General features: G+C 35.7%; 1 protein-coding gene across 5 annotated transcripts in view; it reads left to right on the top strand.

Annotated features, from left to right (window-relative positions):
• The window catches only part of ccdc6b (coiled-coil domain containing 6b), a 29,398-nt gene that overhangs the window by 5,857 nt on the left and 4,503 nt on the right, over window positions 1–19,038 (top strand). For 4 of the 5 annotated variants that reach the window (XR_012387509.1, XR_012387507.1, XR_012387508.1 and 1 more), the window contains exons 2-8: window positions 61–210; window positions 3,971–4,099; window positions 4,171–4,274; window positions 4,484–4,647; window positions 7,540–7,696; window positions 13,156–13,256; window positions 16,790–16,911. Coding sequence is in view for 2 of the 5 variants with exons in the window: in NM_200241.2 (NP_956535.2) it covers window positions 61–210; window positions 3,971–4,099; window positions 4,171–4,274; window positions 4,484–4,647; window positions 7,540–7,696; window positions 13,156–13,256; window positions 16,790–16,911 (927 nt within the window). In the remaining 3 variants the exon portion in view is untranslated. Of the gene's footprint in view, window positions 1–60; window positions 211–3,970; window positions 4,100–4,170; window positions 4,275–4,483; window positions 4,648–7,539; window positions 7,701–13,155; window positions 13,257–16,789; window positions 16,912–19,038 lie in introns of all 5 variants that reach the window. The other variant, XM_068224533.2, reaches the window with a different exon arrangement.

Raw genomic sequence — 19,038 nt, 5'->3', positions numbered from 1 at the left:
GCAATGCTGTTGTGCTTTTAAAAAAATATATATATATATATATATATTTTAATTTTTTAGCAAGCGAGAGCAGAACAAGAAGAAGAGTTCATCAGTAATACCCTGTTTAAGAAGATTCAAGCCTTGCAGAAAGAGAAAGAAACACTAGCAGTCAACTATGAGAAGGAAGAGGAGTTCCTCACCAATGAGCTCTCTCGGAAACTTATGCAAGTAAGTGCTCTGCTGTTGATCAGTCACTGTCTGGAATTCATTTTGCTGTAATATACAGGCCTGATATACTCAAGCTAAGCTCAAACTAGGTCATAAAAGGCCAATGTCCTGCATAGTCTTGCTCCAATCCCAATCAGACACACCTAAGCCAGGTTGTCAAGTGCTGTGTGCCAGTTCGCATACTATCCATCCTAAATATTTGTTCGAATATAGAATTGGTATGTCCCAAACCATAGAATGTTGAAAAGAGTATGCCACATGGTCAAAAATAATTTGAAGTGTAGAAGTGTCTGTACTCTAACTGCTAATATTGCCCACAATGGATTGTATGTTGGATATGAATTCGATTAGACACTTGTTCAAACAAAGCAAATTAGAAAAAAAAAGTGTTATGAAAATGAACGTTAACCCTTTATTCCCTGCAGCCGAATCTCCATCTGTCAGTGATCGTCATCTTCGTGTCATGATCAGTCCCATGATTCCCCGCGCCTCTGCTAGTGTCTGAAGTGAAAGCGCGTTTACATTTTACTGGAACTGGAACTATTTGGTGATGTAACGTGTCGATGCTGATGCAATCAAACAAAAGATTCGATGCCAACTCTATTCATTTATTAGACTCTAAGTTGACTATTTTGCTAAAGAGTTAATAGTTTTAAACAAGCTGCACTTTCAGATTTAAACCTCAGCTGGATGTTCGTTAATTACTTAGGGCTGTGTTACACACTGCATGGAAGCTTATTTTCAAAAACTATAGGGGCTCTTTAATAGATTTTTATTCAGTATATGAATAATGTTTTAGTTTTGGATTAGTATCTTACATTAATATTTAGTAAATATACTGTAAGTTAAAATCTTGCTAGTGTTTCTGGTTAAAAAGCGGTTATAAGGTCTTAATTTATGGAAAGGGTATTGAATTTCACTCTATGATTCCTACATATGCTCTGGTAAGTAGGCAGACCATTGTATAATGATGGTTTATTCTGTAGATAATTAAATGTGTATTAATTGTATGTATATGTATAATTACTACTATACAAATAATATACATTTATTGTCTACAGAATTAACCGTCATTATACAATGGTCTGCCTACTTACCAGATATATATATATATATATATATATATATATATATATATATATATATATATATATATATATATATATATATATATATATATATATATATATATATATATATATATATTTTATATACATATACATATAAAAAAAAAAAAAATATATATATATATATATATATATATATATATATATATATATATATATGTATATGTATATGTATATATATATATATATATATATATATATATATATATATATATATATATATATATATATATATATATTTTATATTTATTTATATGTATATGTATATATATATTGCTAAAGGGGCTAATAATATTGACCTTAAAATGTTTTTTAAAAATTTAAAACTGCTTTTATTCTAGCCAAAATAAAAGAAATAAGACTTTCTCCAGAAGACAAAATATTATTAGGAAAAACTGTAAAAAAAAAAATTCAATAAAATGTCTTGCATGATTTGGAAAATATTTGAAAAAAAAAAATGAAATAAAATAAAAGTCAGAAGGGTTAATATTTTTAATAATGACTTCAACAGTAAGTAAAAGAAAATAGTTCCCAGCTTCATGTGCCATGTTGGTAGTACAGCAAATGCTGTTCGAGATCTGCTCTATTAGCAGCCTTGACCAAGTCTTCTTATTTAAACTTGCACACACGCTTGCTTATAGTGATAGATGGCTGTTTTTGTGGTAACTACATGCAAAAAAAACAAAAAAGCTTCCTTAAGCCCTTTCTAGTTTCAGTGCAGTCTCGAAATTCATCCGGCTTTGAGGCAGTGATTCATGCTTTTTATGGGAACTGTTTTAGCAATGCCATTTTTAAGGAACTTATCAAGGCTTAAATGGGTGGGGGAATTTGTATGCCCACTGTTTCTTGTGAAATAAGAGAGAAAGAGGCAAAGATGGAGTGGGGAAGAGAACTGCAGAGAAGCATATGGTCATCTGTGTACCCACTTCATCACAGATGGGAAAATGTTGAGTCATGGTTGCAAATTTAGTGGAAATGCAGCTGTAAGCATTCAGACTCAACAAATGTTGTTCTGAGCTAAGTCTGGAAATCAGGAAGCGGGAAGGAAAGCAAAAAAAAAAAACTGGAACCAAATGATTTCCATGATGTTTACTTGTAATTACTGCCTTTTTTACACTGTTCAGATGTTATAAAGTTCACCTGAAATGCTTTTTAAAGGAACGCAACATCATTTGATTTTCAGTGAAACGAAAAGCTGGGATGAGTAATTTTGAGCCGGTCTACCACCTTAAAAAAATAACAACAGCATTTAGTTTGTCACAGCTGGACTTTAGCTGTTGAGCTTTGGAAAAACGAGGTTTTAACCTCAACTGTCTAAAGAGTCTTAAAATATAACATTCAATGTAAAATTCAAGTAGATTTCTATTATCTGATTCTTGAGTTTCGACTGGAAGTGCAGATCAGTGTTATCAGAATAGTCTGCGGTCTGACCTTTTCCTCTGTCAACTAAAATGAAAATGTTGACCCTGATCAAATCGGTTCATACATAAGTTTAAAGTAAAAAAATCTCAATTTTGTATTTTGTATCCCAGCCTGCAAATTTTGATTACAAGTACAGATTAAAAAAAAATTAATGTTGAATTACTTTATTGCAATTTAAAATAATTCTTTCTGTTGTAAAATATTTAAAAATGTATTTAAATATTTTTTAGTTTTTATAACTGTAAAAAATATATATATTTGTTTGTTACATACATACAAATTTGTTTCATACAATACATTTGTTTTTTGTTTTTAATTTAAACATTATTTAATTTCTTTTTAATAATATTTTTGTTTATTTATGTATTTGTTTTTATTTATAATTTTTTTACTTATAATTTTTCTTATTTGTTTTATTTATTTGTTTTGTTTGTTTTTACATTTTTATTTGTATCTACACAATTTATTTGTTTTATTTATTTTTTTAAGTTTTACTTTTTTATTTTTTATATTATACACATTTTATTCATTTGCTTTATTTATTTTTCATTGTTTATTAAATGTTTTATTTATATCTATAAATGTATTTGTTATGTATTTTTATTTTTTATTTAAATTTCATTAAATTTAATTTTTCTTTTTCTTTTATTTATATATTTTTTTTACTTATTTATTTATTTTAATTAATTTATTCATTCTATTTTATTTGTATTCTACTCATGTATTTTTTTATTTATGTTTTATTTATTTATTTTTTACAATTTTTTTTTATTATTTGAAATGTATATTTATATTTTCTTTTAGGATTCTTTAAATATCATTTTTAAACGGAGACGTTTTGTAATATTTTCTTTATTTTATCCACTACTTTGATAAATGTATTGCATCTTGGCTGCATAAGTGTTAACTGTATTCATCTTGTAGTTTATTGCTGTTAATGACTTTTAATTGTTAGAATTATTTTATAACTATAGAAAAGTGGTGTTTATAAAACGTGGTTAAAACATGTTTTAATGTCATGACAGCCAAAATTCTCTCTCTCTCTCTATTAAGCTTGTTGTTTATTTTGAGTGTTGTATTTGAATCAGAACCTACTTTGATTTCTGGCCTTTTTTATAATACAGACTGCAATATGAATCTTGTGCCCCTTCAGTCTGGCACACTCTCAAGCGTATCAGTTTAAAGTTTGTTGTTGTCCATTTCTTGCTCAGCTCCAACATGAAAAAGCTGAACTGGAGCAGCACTTAGAACAGGAGCAGGAGTTTCAAGTCAACAAACTGATGAAGAAGATCAAGAAGCTGGAGAACGACACCATCTCCAAGCAGCTCACCTTAGAACAGGTAAGCCTTTTTCAGTCCTAGATGATTCTTTTCCATTTTTGCATGTATTTCAACTGTGTATATCCTTTTAGCTCAGACGTGAAAAGATCGACTTGGAAAACACTTTAGAACAAGAACAAGAAGCACTTGTGAATCGGTTATGGAAGCGTATGGACAAACTGGAAGCAGAAAAAAGGTCAGTGCTCTCCGTTTTCAGTAGCTGCTACTTTGAGTAACATTGCCACAGCTCAGACGTATAAACACTGCCCTGTAAGTGAGACCAGGTTGAATATTTAAAGCGTAATACTGCCTGTGTGTATTATCAGTCAGTTTTATCTATAAACTACTTTATATTTTCTGATTTGTAGATAGAAACAAAGAGATTAACCGTCATGTTTTCTGCAGGATTCTTCAGGAGAAGCTGGACCAGCCTGTTTCTGCTCCTCCGTCCCCGAGAGACACCATCTCCATGGAGATCGACTCACCTGAGAATATGATGCGACACATCCGATTCCTCAAGAGTGAGGTGGAGCGGCTGAAGAAAAACCTCCGCACTTCAGAACTGCAGCGTGAGTCGCAGTATTGCACTAGATAAACACTCTTACACATACTCTGACCTCTTCATATGCTTTAAAAAAAATTCTAAACTAACTCTGGACTCTCTGAAGAGTTAACTTTTTTTTATCACTTTTGAGTAAATTTTTTACTAGTTAAACTTTCTATTCATCAAATCGAATCTTGAACCAGAGATGTGTATTATGGATTCTACAAGGATGTAATATTGACCTTACTCTAATATGCGGAAGTGCGCCTGTTTTCGCTAGAGGTGTGAACCTTTACTGGTCTCACGGTTCGGTTACGATTATCATGCCTTCGGTTCAATTCGATATCTCGGTGCATCACGGTGTATTGACGATGCTTTCTAAATACAGTGTTATATTTTAGGGGGGAGGCTATAACAAGCTGTCTGTATAAACACACAGACACACAGCACCACACTGTCTCTCATTCAAACACATACACAAACATAGACAGCACCAAACAAACACACACACGCACACACACTTAAGCCCTCGCAACAGGGAGAGCTCGCGCTGAGCGGAGCAGAAAAACGGAAAAAAAAAACGAAAAAATAGAAGCACTTTTCTAGAGGTGTGAACCTATACTGGTCTCACGGTTCAGTTCGGTTACGATTATCATGCCATCGACTCAGTTCAATTCGATATCTCGGTGCATCACGGTGCATTGACGATGCTTTCCATATATAGTGTTATAATTTGGGGGGAGGCTATAACATGCTGTCTGTATAAACACACAGACACACAGCACCACACAGTCTCTCATTCAAACATATTCACAAACATAGACGGCATCAAACAAACAAACACACACACAAACAAACACACTTAAGCCCTTGCAACAGGGAGAGCTCGCGCTGAGCGGAGCAGAAAAACGAAAAAAATAAGCACTTTTCCGACAGTCCCTTACAGAGAGCTCCTCTCAGCGCGAGCTATGCCGGCTAAAGTAAACGCAGACTGCGAGGGCTTAAACGGAGCAGTGCTCGTAATGTTGAGCGAAAAAAAGAAAGACAGCTGTGAAACATAACCAGCTTTGTCTTTTTGTAGGAAACACACTTTAGATCTTTTTAGGGTAAGCGTTTTTTGAGTTATTGCCGTGACCGTCTATAACTGAAAGTGTGTCAGGAAAATCGAAAACAAAACCAACTGAAGCGCGCTCATTTCTGGCGCACCACTAGATATACAGCGCCCTAAGCATTTGCCTATGGTGCCTATGCCACGGGCCGGCCCTGAGTTGGCTGAGTGTTGTAAATAACGGCGCTCACCTCCCTCGCGACAGAGCGCATAGGAGATAAATGACGTCACTACATAATAACCGGTTATGGTTATTACTGAATCGATATCGAATTGTCCGCGTCTGCATCGCGGTGCACCGAAGAAACAATTAATTTTGACACCCCAACACTTTTCCAACGGTCCCTTACGGAGAGTTCCCCTCAGCGTGAGCTCTCCCAGCTAAACACATATTGCGAGGGCTTAAACGGAGCAGTGCTCGTAATGTCGAGCGGGAAAAAAAAAGAAAAAGAAAAAAAAAAGAAAGAAAGACAGCTGTAAAACATAACCAGCTTTGTCTTTTTGTAGGAAACACACTTTAGATCTTTTTAGGGTAAGAGGTTTTTGAGTTAATGCCGTCTATAACTGAATGTGTGTCAGGAAAATCGAAAACAAAACCAACTGAACCGCGCTCATTTCTGGCGCCCCATGAATGTACAGCGCCCTTAGCATATGCCTATGGTGCCTATGCCACGGGCCGTCCCTGAGTGTAGTAAATACTCGCGCTCAACTCCCTTGCGACAGAGCGCATAGGAGATAAATGACGTCAGTACATAATAACCGGTTATAATTATTACTGAACCGATACAGAATTGTCCGCGTCTGCGTTGCGGTGCACCGAAGAAACAATTCATTTTGACACCCCTAGTTTTTTGCGATTGTCTTAGAACTATCGATTCAGTCGCCTATTGGAGAAATGACTAGGAATAATAAACGGCAAAAAATGGTCAAACTACTTGCTCTACAAACAAATGTTTGCATGACTATACAGACCAAGTAGAATAATATAATAAGAAAATAACAAATTGCAACATCAAGCAGCGTAACGAGCAGTTTTTAACGTCAAAAAATGAATGGAAGTGAATGAGACCGGTTGTCTCGAACCAAAAAGACTCAAATGGCAGCGCCCGCTTGACAAAAACATTTGTAATAGGACATTTTTTAATGTATGTATTCATTTTTAGTTTATTTTTTGAACACCATATCAGTTTACTAAAATAGACTGATTTAAGACTGTAACGTTGTAATACACACATGTATACATTGTCATTAAAGTTGCTACTAAAACAACGATTTTCACATTGTACCCTGATTTTGATGCCACTACTATTCATGGCCACTAGATGGCAGTATGATCGTTTTCAATAGTTGAAGTATTCTTCATGGCCTTAAGTGCATACTTGGTGTGTACTGGTGCTCGCTGTACGTTTATGGAACTGTAATCTCTCCCATGTAATATTTGTGATGCATTAAATCTTAATCCTTTATGTGATAATCTATGCACCATTACATTAACAAATATGTTAAAGCCGCAAGGTATGCCTATACATGATCACAAGGCTTTTTCACAAGTTCAGCAAATCTCATAAGTCAACTACATGGCACGAACTCTGTGATGCCATTTGTACATGAATGTTAAATGGCAAATTGTTCTAAATTGCTTGCGCACGCTCTAGCCTGATATGGCAGATGACTCCTCCATAAACTGGTCAAGCTGTCTCACATGCTTTGTCATGTTGACCTCATTTGGTTGCTCATGTGAACCAATGCAGTCGCCATAAAGATAAGCTCACCTAATTAATGTGCATGTGTGTGTGTGTGTGTGTTCAGATACAGAGAAGCGGGCTCAGTATATTGAAGAAGAGCGCCACATGCGGGAGGAGAACATCCGCCTGCAGAGGAAGCTCCAGAGGGAGGTGGAGCGCAGAGAGGCTCTGTGCCGACAGCTCTCTGAGAGCGAGTCCAGCCTGGAGATGGATGATGAGAGGTACCTGTTTACTGGTACTATGGTAGTACCGCGATACTCTGGCTCCAAAATACTGTAGTTTTTAAACTGTAGTATCATCATTAACAGTTCAATCAATCAATCAATCAGTGATTTTATTTATTTTATTATTATTATATTATTAATACTATTATTATTATTTATATTATTATTATTATTTTAATAACAACAAACGTCACAATATATACCAATAAAGCTGAATGCCTGTACTAATAAATTGAATTAATTCGATAATAAGGTCATTACAAATTAAATGCAAGTATTATAACATATAAAACATAAGTATTTCGCACAATTTGATTAATTTTTTAGATTTGAACTATGAATAAATATTATTTGGTATTGTGATACTGCAGCTGAAGTAGTATCGTGACATTAATTTATGGTATCGTGACAACCCTAGTACCCACAGCCCAAACGTCATGTGTAAAACCAATAGAGCGTTCACAGCAGACGCGGATGAAGCATCAATCGTGAGTTATTTACATGTTAAGTCAATGATAAGATGTGACTAGATGTGAATGAGGTGGCGCAAATGATGCAATTCGTACAAATTGGTCATTTTGCTTGTTTGACACGCTTAACTCTCAAATCGCCCGAGTTGGAAAATCTGAACTTTACATTGTCATTTTAGCAGACGCTTTTGTCCAAAGCCACTTACAACTTTAGCAAATTTCAGTATCACATTAACCAATCAGAAGCTTGTTATAGTAGGGGCGTGATTATGATGTTTCGTCTGGTGTTGGTGTCATGGGGGGAAATCCTCCTGCAGACACTGGACTATAGCTTATCAAACTGGGCTTGGCTCAGTCGGAAGCACCGTTGAAATCCTCCATCATCCAGATGCCATTTTTAGAGGAGTTGATTTACTCACAGAGCTGGGTGCACCTCTGAAAGAATGTAGTGGACTCTGACACAGCACCTCTGAAGCACATCTAAAGCACAGCTACTCTCAATAATGGACTATTTCCACTGAGTGGTACAGGTCACCTTTATTAGGCTTGCGTTTCCACTGCCTAAAGGATACCCTTTTGGTGGGTGTGGTGTACAGCAAAGTTTCAGACAACGTCATTTTTACTTGAGGAAATGTCACAGTAGAGCCGTACAGGTCGTTCACATATATGAGAAGCACTTCTCACTAAACAGATGCTTTATACACATAAGTACTTGTGTATAAATGTTTATGACTAACCTTTCTATGAACGTGATCTGATTGTAACTGCAGATCAATGATGCGAAAAAAAAATCCTACAGTAGTGTCAGCAATTATATAAAAGAAATAAATAAATGCAGTATTTATAAACGTATATAGACCTTTACAGTCTCCGAGATGTTACCACTTACAGATAAACTACACACAACAGACATTTAATCCTTATTTAGGTTCAAAAACAACATGCAACATATAGCCCAGTGTAAACCTCTCATATCTGTCTTTATTCTTCAGCAGCACATGTAGCCTCTGTTAGTGAGTCATTCTGTCATTCCAAGTTCATATTAGTACAAAAGGTGATGATAATAGTTAAACAGGGCAGTTTCTTCATGCTTTGTTGCAGAAAGCATAATTTGCTGCTGTTTTTTTCCGGCTTCTCCTTATGTTTTTTCGTGCTTCACTCTGGCGTTTGTCTCTTTCTAAAAGGATTGGGTATCAGAGTGCGTTTAATAATCACGGGCACCTTATTAATATGAGCTCAAGAAGTTCGTTATTTCAAATATAGACGCGATTGCTAACTCTCTGGACAAAGTGAAACCGCTCGCACTTTTAGACGGGCTCATAAAACAACAACAGGTCACAGCAGATTTTGTTCTTTTTGGCTTTATGGCTGTACATCAAGACGACGACAAGGTTTGTTTGAGCTTGGGTCGACCATGTATATTATTACGGTGTAATGTCTCGGCTGTGTATTTAAAAATGATGCTTTCATTGTTTTCATTCTGCTACTTCTGCAAGTAACGTATCTCTGTAAACCAGTAGCATTCAGCTGCATGTCTAGCTCCTCCTTTTGGTACCTCTTTTTCGTGCTAGGTGGTACGCTATAGTTCGCTTTTAGGTACCCTTTGGCAGTGGAAATGACCATAAAACGTAATGTATCGCACCACTCAGTGGAAACGGGCCATAAAATCCATGTTAGCCATTTAGCAATAAAACTAAAGTCACCGGGCAGACAGCAGATGCTCCACCCATGATGCGAATCTGCATCTATTGTGAAGCAAATTTAATGAGTGAATGAAGTGAGTAAACTCAATGTTCACACTTTAAGGGCCTACTCACACTATGCCATCCGTACCGTGCCCAGGCCCGTTTCCCGGATCGTTTGAGAAGTGTGAGTGCGCTGAATCGGGCTCAAGCACGGTTCACTTGGCCGGCCCTGGCCCGGTTGGAAGAGGTGTGCCTGAGCGCGGTACACTTGGGCTTTGGCGCGGTACGCTTGTGTGTGAGCGCGAAACGCGCCAAAGCCCGAAACCGAAAGCGAGACGTGACTTTTAAGGGACTGTTTGATATGGATTTATTAATCATTCTTACTGTTCAGTGATCGCAAACTGCCGTAGTTTATTAAAGACGCAAACTCCTCACAGCACGCCAGCTGCGCGCCTTCAGCAGACCTCCTCATTCCTGCAGCACGAGAGCTTTGATTGTTTATGAGCGCCAAAAGTGGCGGATCTGTTCGGTAAAATATCTGACTGTGTGTCCCCGCATCCCTAAGGACTGTTTGGCGAAATATTTGACTGCATGTCACTGCATAACAAACGACTGAAAGGATATAACTAGAGAAATCTCCACTGTGCTGCTAAATGAGAGCGTATGGCAAGCCGTTTTAACATTTAAACCTTGTTCTGACTATCCATAAATATATTTAGAGATATAATTATATATTTTGACAAGTCATTATTATAATTCGACTTGTCAGAATAACAATTAGAGATATCTACAATTGCAAATGTACTAGTACGAAATCAGATTGGAGATACCTGCAAATATATTATGACTAGTCATATTCCTCCATTGACTTCCATTGAAAAATATTTGCAGATATCTCTGAGTTTTGACTCGTCAAAAATCCAATTCAAGATATCTACAACTGCAATTCGACTATTAGTAAATTAATTAGAGATATCTTCAAATATATTTGTAAATATCTCTAAATATTACGAATTAAAGACATCTGTATGACTAGTAAAAACTCAGTTAGAGATATCTCTAATTACAATTGTGACGAGTCAAAACTCAGTTAGAGATATCTGCAAATATTTTTCAATGGAAGTCAATGGAGGAATATGACTAGTCATAATATATTTGCAGATATCTCCAATCTGATTTCGTACTAGTACATTTGCAATTGTAGACATCTCTAATTGTTATTCTGACTAGTCGAATTATAATTATGACTAGTCAAAATATAATTAGAGATATCTCTAAATATATTTATGGAGTCAGAACAAAGATTTAAATGCTAAAAAGGCTTGCCATAAAGAGCGCTTCTGAACAGCGCAGCAGCGATGACGTAAGCGTGCCGTGGCCCGGTATGGTGTGAGCGCGGGCCGTCGGGGGAGACGGGAGGGGGGACAAGCGTGCTTTGGCCCGGTTCGAGGCAACTGTACCTAGTGTGAGTACGGCCTAAGTGTGAATGCCCGATTAGGTTGTACAATCTACAATAATCTCAGAGTTGTTTTTTTTATTTATTTTTTTATTTTTGGCCTTTATTAGATGGGACAGTTTTTGAGACAGGAAGCGAAGTGGGAGAGAGAGAGAGAGAGAGAGAGAGAGAGAGGGGGGGGGTAGGGTAGGGAAATGTCCTCGAGCTGGGATTCGAACTCGTGACGCCCTGACGTGCTATTGCACCATATGTCTGCACGCTAACCACTAGGCTATTGTGCCGACATTTCAGAGTTGTTTTAATAAAGTGAAAGAAGACGTTATAATTTCACAAGTCCATGCTTTCACGTATTTTATGATTTAAAAATGCTTTTTTTTTTCCAATTATAAAAATATGCATCAGCACAGGCCTTATATGATATAGTTCTAAATTAAATATTTCCAAGTAATATCACAAAAGCAAGCATTTTTGTTGTTGTATTTTTAGGATAATTGCAAAACCAATGTCCTTTTGAAAGACTCAAGACTGACACGGTTTTGCTGATGAAAAAAAATATATATAAAAAAATAATGTATTGTGCAAGTATTTTGGTTTCAGCCCTTGTAAAACTACGAAGAAAAACTTAAATGTACTGTAAACTGTTAAATCTTACCTTCAGAAAAAATAAAAAAATATGTAGTCTTTGTTAGCAGCATCAGTATGATTTAGGTTAGACTAGTCATTTCTAGCAAAAAAATCTTTAGTTGATTCTAAATTTATTTTCTAACTGCTTTGTTGTGTCTTATTATTTTAATTAATATTTACATGTCATTATAAACCTCAGATTCAGTTATTTATACCAAGCTAATAGTTCACTCACCAGACCCGGAGATTTGCTAAATGGATTAAAAAAAAAAACTCAAGGGCAGTTGTAAAGTTGGCTTAGCTTTTAACAAACACAAATATATAAGTGGAGTGCTTATATAATTAATTTCTGTCAGTGCTATGAACTAACCACTGCACAAAATATGCAGATAATAAAACGTTGGCAGTCAGCTGTTCATGACAGGTCTAAACCAGCTGAAATTCCAGCACAAAAACACACTCAAATATTTTTTATGTAACCGCAAAATACCACAAACACACAAAAGAAGAAATTTAATTGGTTAATGGTGTATACCTCTTGCAACACCTACTACTTCACTTGATGCAGTTTGTTTTAACAGTTCATTTTAATGGTAAACATTTGAACCTGTACTACGGCTTCACGAGATTGGAAAAATTAGACATTGTGAAATTTTGTTTGCTGCCATATGAAAACAATTTCGCCCACATAGCTTGAATAGCTCTTTTTGGAAAGAATTAATTAAATTAGACTTATTTGGGATTATTCCGGAAGATTAATGGGATTTTTATAAAATATTTAACTTTTATCTTCCCAATAATATTCTAGATCACATTATTCAGGTACAGAATAATCAAATGTACAAACACTGTAACAACACTGACTGTACAACAAGATGTAGCTATTTATATAATCAAACACTGTATAGTCTTCATTGTGTAAATAATTCAATAAATACATTTTTATTAGTTCCAAACAGTACACTTTCATGTGCCTGAATATTTTAAAGTCTCTGCCTACACAGTCAGAGGCGTTAAAAACATATGTATGAGACACTTTCACTCCATTATGAGTGAATTAGTCTTCTGTGACTCCAAAAATCTTGTGTGTTCTTAACTTTGGCTCCTACTCAACTAAAAACCCTAACTTATAAACTCAGCATGTGAATACAGTAACTCATTGCGATATAGATGCTGAAATGTTATATTGTGCAGCCCTAACCTCTACCTATTTTTATGCAGGTACTTCAATGAGATGTCTGCTCAAGGCCTGCGCCCTCGAACCGTATCCAGCCCCATTCCCTACAGCCCATCCCCATCCTCCAGCAGACCCATCTCACCAGGTAAACCATGTCTACTTGGATAAAAAAACATAATGCTGCATTCTTAATTCATTTTCATTCATTGATTCATTAATTATTTTAACCAGCAAGTTATTCTTGATTACGGGTCACACATTTTTTGGTACTTAAATAAATGATGCACGTACAGTTTACACACATAATATGAGTCCAAAATATATTGTTACGTGTTTAAGATGTTAAATAATTAAATGGATGATACGTAACAATCAGTGAGTCTATTGATGCTGGGAGAATGAGGAGACACAACCGCTTGATAAGTGAAACAAAAAGTAAGTATTTATTAATGGATAATGTCAAACAATGAATATGAGATGGAAGATAAATGCAATTTTAAATAATCAAATTAAATAAAGAAAATAGGAGTGTTGCCACAACAAAGAAATAAATATAACAAAACGAACTAACTAAACCCCAACCCACTAAACTGACTGATCAAAGAAAAATGCAGAAACAAAACCGTAATCTTCAGCACATAGCTTAACTAAACTTCATAACTCACAAACATAATTACACATGTGGCAACGCCTCCATTAACTAACTAATACAAAATTATACTAAGCTGCTCGCAATACTAGAATTCTCGTAAAGTACACACTGTTAGCCATTAGCAAAACAAGATCTCAGGTAATCCAATTCTCATAAAGATCGTTCAAAATCTCACTATACATTAGCCTGAGCAGCACAAGTTTAACTGATAAATCAATATCAACAAAGAGAAAACTAGAACACAGCACTCGCAAACGAACCAAGCGGAACGAACAAGTAAACAGTCCGGCCGACACAAGTGAGGAGACTGGGAAACCAAGCACTCCTCCAGAACAGCGCAAGCACACGGCTTTTATGCTGCGCGGACCCAATCCATATTGCCGCGCCGATTGAGTGACGAAGGTGATTGACAGCTCACTCGACCAATGGTAGCACACCTGAAACAGGACAGGATCCACAACAAGAGAGAGAGAGAAGAGTGCAAAACAGAAAACAAACAACAAAATACCACAAAACATACGTGAAACGTAGCAATATCTTTTATATTTGTTATTATATTTAGTTTATATTTAGTAATTTTTATCTGAGTGAAAATAGGTATCACATTTGCAACCGTGTGCTCGCTTGTGTGATATTTCTTAGCTATATTATTTAGAAATACTAGACAAACTCAAACGAAGCACTATTGCAGCTGTCATATTGTATGTCATAGTTTTGTTGTTGTTTTTTAGTGTGATGCATATTACACTTCTACATCGGATCATTTTAATTGTTCATAAACTGAATCGGAGCTTGTAAATATTATTCGACTGCAGTCAGGTTAGACGTACACCTGTCCCGAAAAACAGGTCTGTCTAGCATTCCTTGCCAAAGTAGAGCAGATGTACAGAATGAATAATTGACTTGCAAATAACCGAAAAAATAACTGCACGCTTAAGCGGGTTTTTGTGTCATTGGGAATGTTGCCGTCTAAACACAACTGAGACAAAATAACATGCCAAATAATGACTAAAATCAAGGCATGCATTCTTTGTAGGTGAGGCAGTTGTAGGGTTGAAGTTCACTGAAAATAGTGTATACAGTGCATCCGGAAAGTATTCATAGCACTTCACTTTTTCCACATTTTTTTATGTTACAGCCTTTTTACAAAATGGATTAAATAAATTTATTTTCTCAAAATTCTACACATAATATCTCATAATGACAATTTGGGAAAAAAATAGTTTTTTAAATTGTTGCAAATTTATTACAAATAAAAAAGCTGAAAAATCACATGTACATTAATATTCACAGCCTTTGCTCAATTCTTAGCCTTCTTAGCCTTAAGTCTTTTTGAATATGATGCCACAAGCTTTTCTTTGGGAATTTTTGCCCATTCCTTTTTGCAGAACTTCTCAAGCTCCGTCAGGTTGGATGGGAAGCGACGGTGTACAGCCATTTTCAGATCTCTCTAGAAATGTTCAATAGGATTTAGGTCTGGGCTCTGGCTGGGCCACTCAAGGACATTCACTGAGTTGTTGTGAAACCACTCCATTGATATTTTGGTGGTGTGCTTTGGGTCATTCTCCTGCTGGAAGATGAACTGTCGCCCAAGTCTGAGGTCACGAGCACTCTAAAGCAGGTTTTCATTCAGGATGTCTCTGTACATTGTTGCATTCATCTTTCCCTCTATCCTGACTAGTCTTCACGCTCTTGCTGCCTCCACCATGCTTCACTGTAGGGATGGTGTTAGCCTGGTGATGAGCGATGCCTGGTTTTCTCCAAATGTAACACCTGACATTCACTCCAAAGAGTTCATCAGATCAGAGAATTTTGTTTCTTATGGTCTGAGAGTCCTTCTGATGCCTTTTGGCAAATTCCAGGCAGGCTGCTATGTGCACTTTACTAAGGAGTGGCTTCCGTCTGGCCACTTTACCATACATGCCTGATTGGTAGATTGCTGCACAGATGGTTGTCCTTCTGTAAGGTTCTCCTCTCTTTACAGAACAACGCTGGAGCTCATACAGAGTGACCATCGGGTTATTGATTGCCTCCCTAACTAATGCCCTTTTCCCCCGATCACTCAACTTAGATGGCTGGCCAGCTCTAGTAAGAGTCCTGGTGGTTCCAAACATCTTGCACTTAAAGGATGATAGAGGCCACTGTGCTCATTGGAACTCTGAGCAGCAGAAATTTTTCTGTAACCTTCCCCAGCCTTATGCCTTGACAATCCTGTCTTCGAGGTCTACAGACAATTCCTTTGTCTTCATGCTTGGTTTGTGCTTTGACACGCACTGTCAACCCTGGGATCTTATATATAGACAGGTGTATGCATTTACAAACCATGTCCAATCAACTGAATTGACCACGGGTGAACTCCAATTAAGCTGCTGAAACATCTCAAGAATGATCCGTGGAAACAGAATGTACCTGAGCTCAATTTAGAGCTTCACGGCAAAGGCTGTGAATACTGATGTCCATGTGATTTTACAGATTTTTTATTTTTAATAAATTTGCAACAACAAAAAAATCTGTTCACATTGTCATTATGGAGTATTGTTTGTAGAATGTTGAGGAAATAAATTAATTTAATCCATTTTGGAAAAAGCTGTAAAATTAAAAAAGTGGAAAAAAGTAAAGCGCTATGAATACTTCATTTACTTTTCAGTGTGACTCTTCAAGTGGAGCATAAGGTGAGAATTTTGAATAATTTCCAAATGGTACTTTTTGGGTAATGAATACGAATGGGGACTGGATTATTATAATTTAGTTTTAATATATTCTGTGTCAAAGTTGCTTGATTTAAGGCTTTTCATCTCACAAAAGACTTAATATTCCTCAAATTTTTTGTGTAGCAGTGGCCAGTTTGAGACTGACTGTTCTTTGTTCTTTCAAATATTTTCAACCAGTTATACCTGAATTGCACTGTAAACTACACAACACATTGTTTTACAGTATGAATTTACTGGTGTATATTTTCTGCATTAATATTGAACTTGCTTGTTGAATTTGCTGACTGTGCGTACCTCTTTTGTTTTATTCTGCAGGACTGTCGTATGTAAGTCACACAGTGGGCTTTACTCCACCAACTACGCTTACCAGAGCAGGCATGTCCTACTACAACTCACCCGGCCTGCATGCACATGTAGGAGCCTCGCACGGCATTGCAGTGAGTTCCTTCTGATCTGAGCTTTCTGCTTATGCTTCTGTTTAAAATCATCAAAGTACGACATAATCTTATATTAATTCTTTAAGTCAGCAGTACAATGTTTACGATATTGTGATTCTGATGGTGCGTTGTCTCCATTGTTTCATGTTACAGGTCTTTAATAAACACAAGTCATACACAATATTAATTCTTTGTCCACTGCAGCATTACTTTATATTCTACTGTACATTATTTCTGTTAAGTAACAAGACATTTGTCTAAGCAAAGTCAGACCTTACTGTCCTCAGTAAATCATTAAAAATCAAGGCATGATCATGTTTTATTTCGGTAAAATAAGCGTAATCTAGAGGCCTTTGCCTTTCATATAAGCCACTTATGATACCAAATGATCAACTTGAAGTCAAGCTACTATTTTTTTGTTCTTAAAAATTCAGGTAGTGTATGACACACAGGTTAATTTGAAAGAATATGTAATAAGAAATCATTCATGTTGCTATTAATGTTACAGTTAGTAGTTTATTTTAATAGCTTGCTAAATTTGACTGAAATGACAGTGACTGCATCTTAATATACATTTCATAGAGCAGTTCAGTTGAACCGTTTTCTGCAGATACAATCAGCACTTTTTCTATGTGGGCCTTTATCTTGTTTTATTGTGTTTATTATGTGTGAAAGGTCAGTCGGGTTATATTTCAAACGTTTGCCATCTGCAGAAACCAGCCTGTTCTTCCGCTTGATCTAAGATTACATAACTTATTTATTGTTACATAACCTGCACAAAAGATAATTGTGGCTCATTAAAGCTAAAATGTCAGCAGTTTATAGAAAGTAGTTTACAATCCAAGTGATGAGATTGAGCTTTACTAACTGTTTATGATTGTCAGGTTCAAAAGTGATCTTGTAGTTCCTGCTTTTTCAGAAAATATCCATGTTACACAGCTCAAATGTATGTCAATAGTTACAAAATCGCAATACACGCTTTGTAGCCTTTATACTTTAAGTTGATATCAAAACATTTAAATTATTCCTGTCTTGTAAAATTATAAACATCTATGTAATTATAGTAAAAAAAATAAACAAGAATGTATTAGTATTTATAGTAAACATATCTAGCATTAAATTGCATTTAATATGTGAAGTCATTTGTTACGTGTTTAAGATGTTAAAGTGGGATGCTGTAACTTTTAGGTGAGACAGGTGTAATTTGTGCGACAGATCCAGAATGAGGCAAGAATCAATTCTCTTATTTAAGCTTTTTACTCAATAGTTAAAACAATATGTAACAATAATAAATGGGGGGGAAAAAGAAATAAACATTTATAATTATTATCTTAAAACAAAAACAACGAGTGTAAGCCAAATCAAAGAAGTTAACAAAACAATCCTTAAATCTAAAGTCTAAACTAGGCGTCAAAAAGAAACACAAATAAAACAGAGATATTTAGTGTACACGACACCCGAACTAAATTAAACTACAAAACTCAAAGTACACAGGTGGCAAAACACTCAAGCTAATCTAACAAACATCAATCTAAACTAAAACAAACCGGATAAGTCTGTCAAAGCTTAGTTTAGAATCACACAACAACCGTCACATTATGTTACTTAAAGCCAACGAAGTTCAACCAGCAGACTTGAATTACCACAGTAAACTGAGATAATAAATCACTGAATAGACAAAGCATTGCAAACAAATTGCGTGGAGCACAAATGGTACGCGGAGGCAGAGCGCACCTCACACACTGGTCTGTCAGGGCTTTAAATCCTTGCGGCTCGTCTTGGGATTCGTGGAACCGAAAATGTCATGATGATGGACAGAATGGTAAACCAATAAGAAACCTAAGGGCTGAGCAAACGGAGAGGAGGGTGAAAAAAAAGACAGAAAGAAAGCATAAATCATAACACATTTAATTTGGTTGTAAATATACAATTGATAAATCCAACAGAATATGATAGAATTTATCATAAGCATGTCTAGTATTAAATTGCATTAAGAGAAAAACAGATTTAATTTTGTTAAATCCTTTTAATATTGACATTTATTCAGAGGAAAATTTGATAAAAATCTGAAAATATCTCTAAATGTAATTGATAACTCAAGCAAATTGAAATAACATTCATTAACAA

This window comes from Danio rerio, chromosome 12, assembly GCF_049306965.1.
Source record: "Danio rerio strain Tuebingen ecotype United States chromosome 12, GRCz12tu, whole genome shotgun sequence".
NCBI lineage: Eukaryota > Metazoa > Chordata > Actinopteri > Cypriniformes > Danionidae > Danio > Danio rerio.
This window is presented reverse-complemented; position numbering and strand designations above follow the sequence as displayed.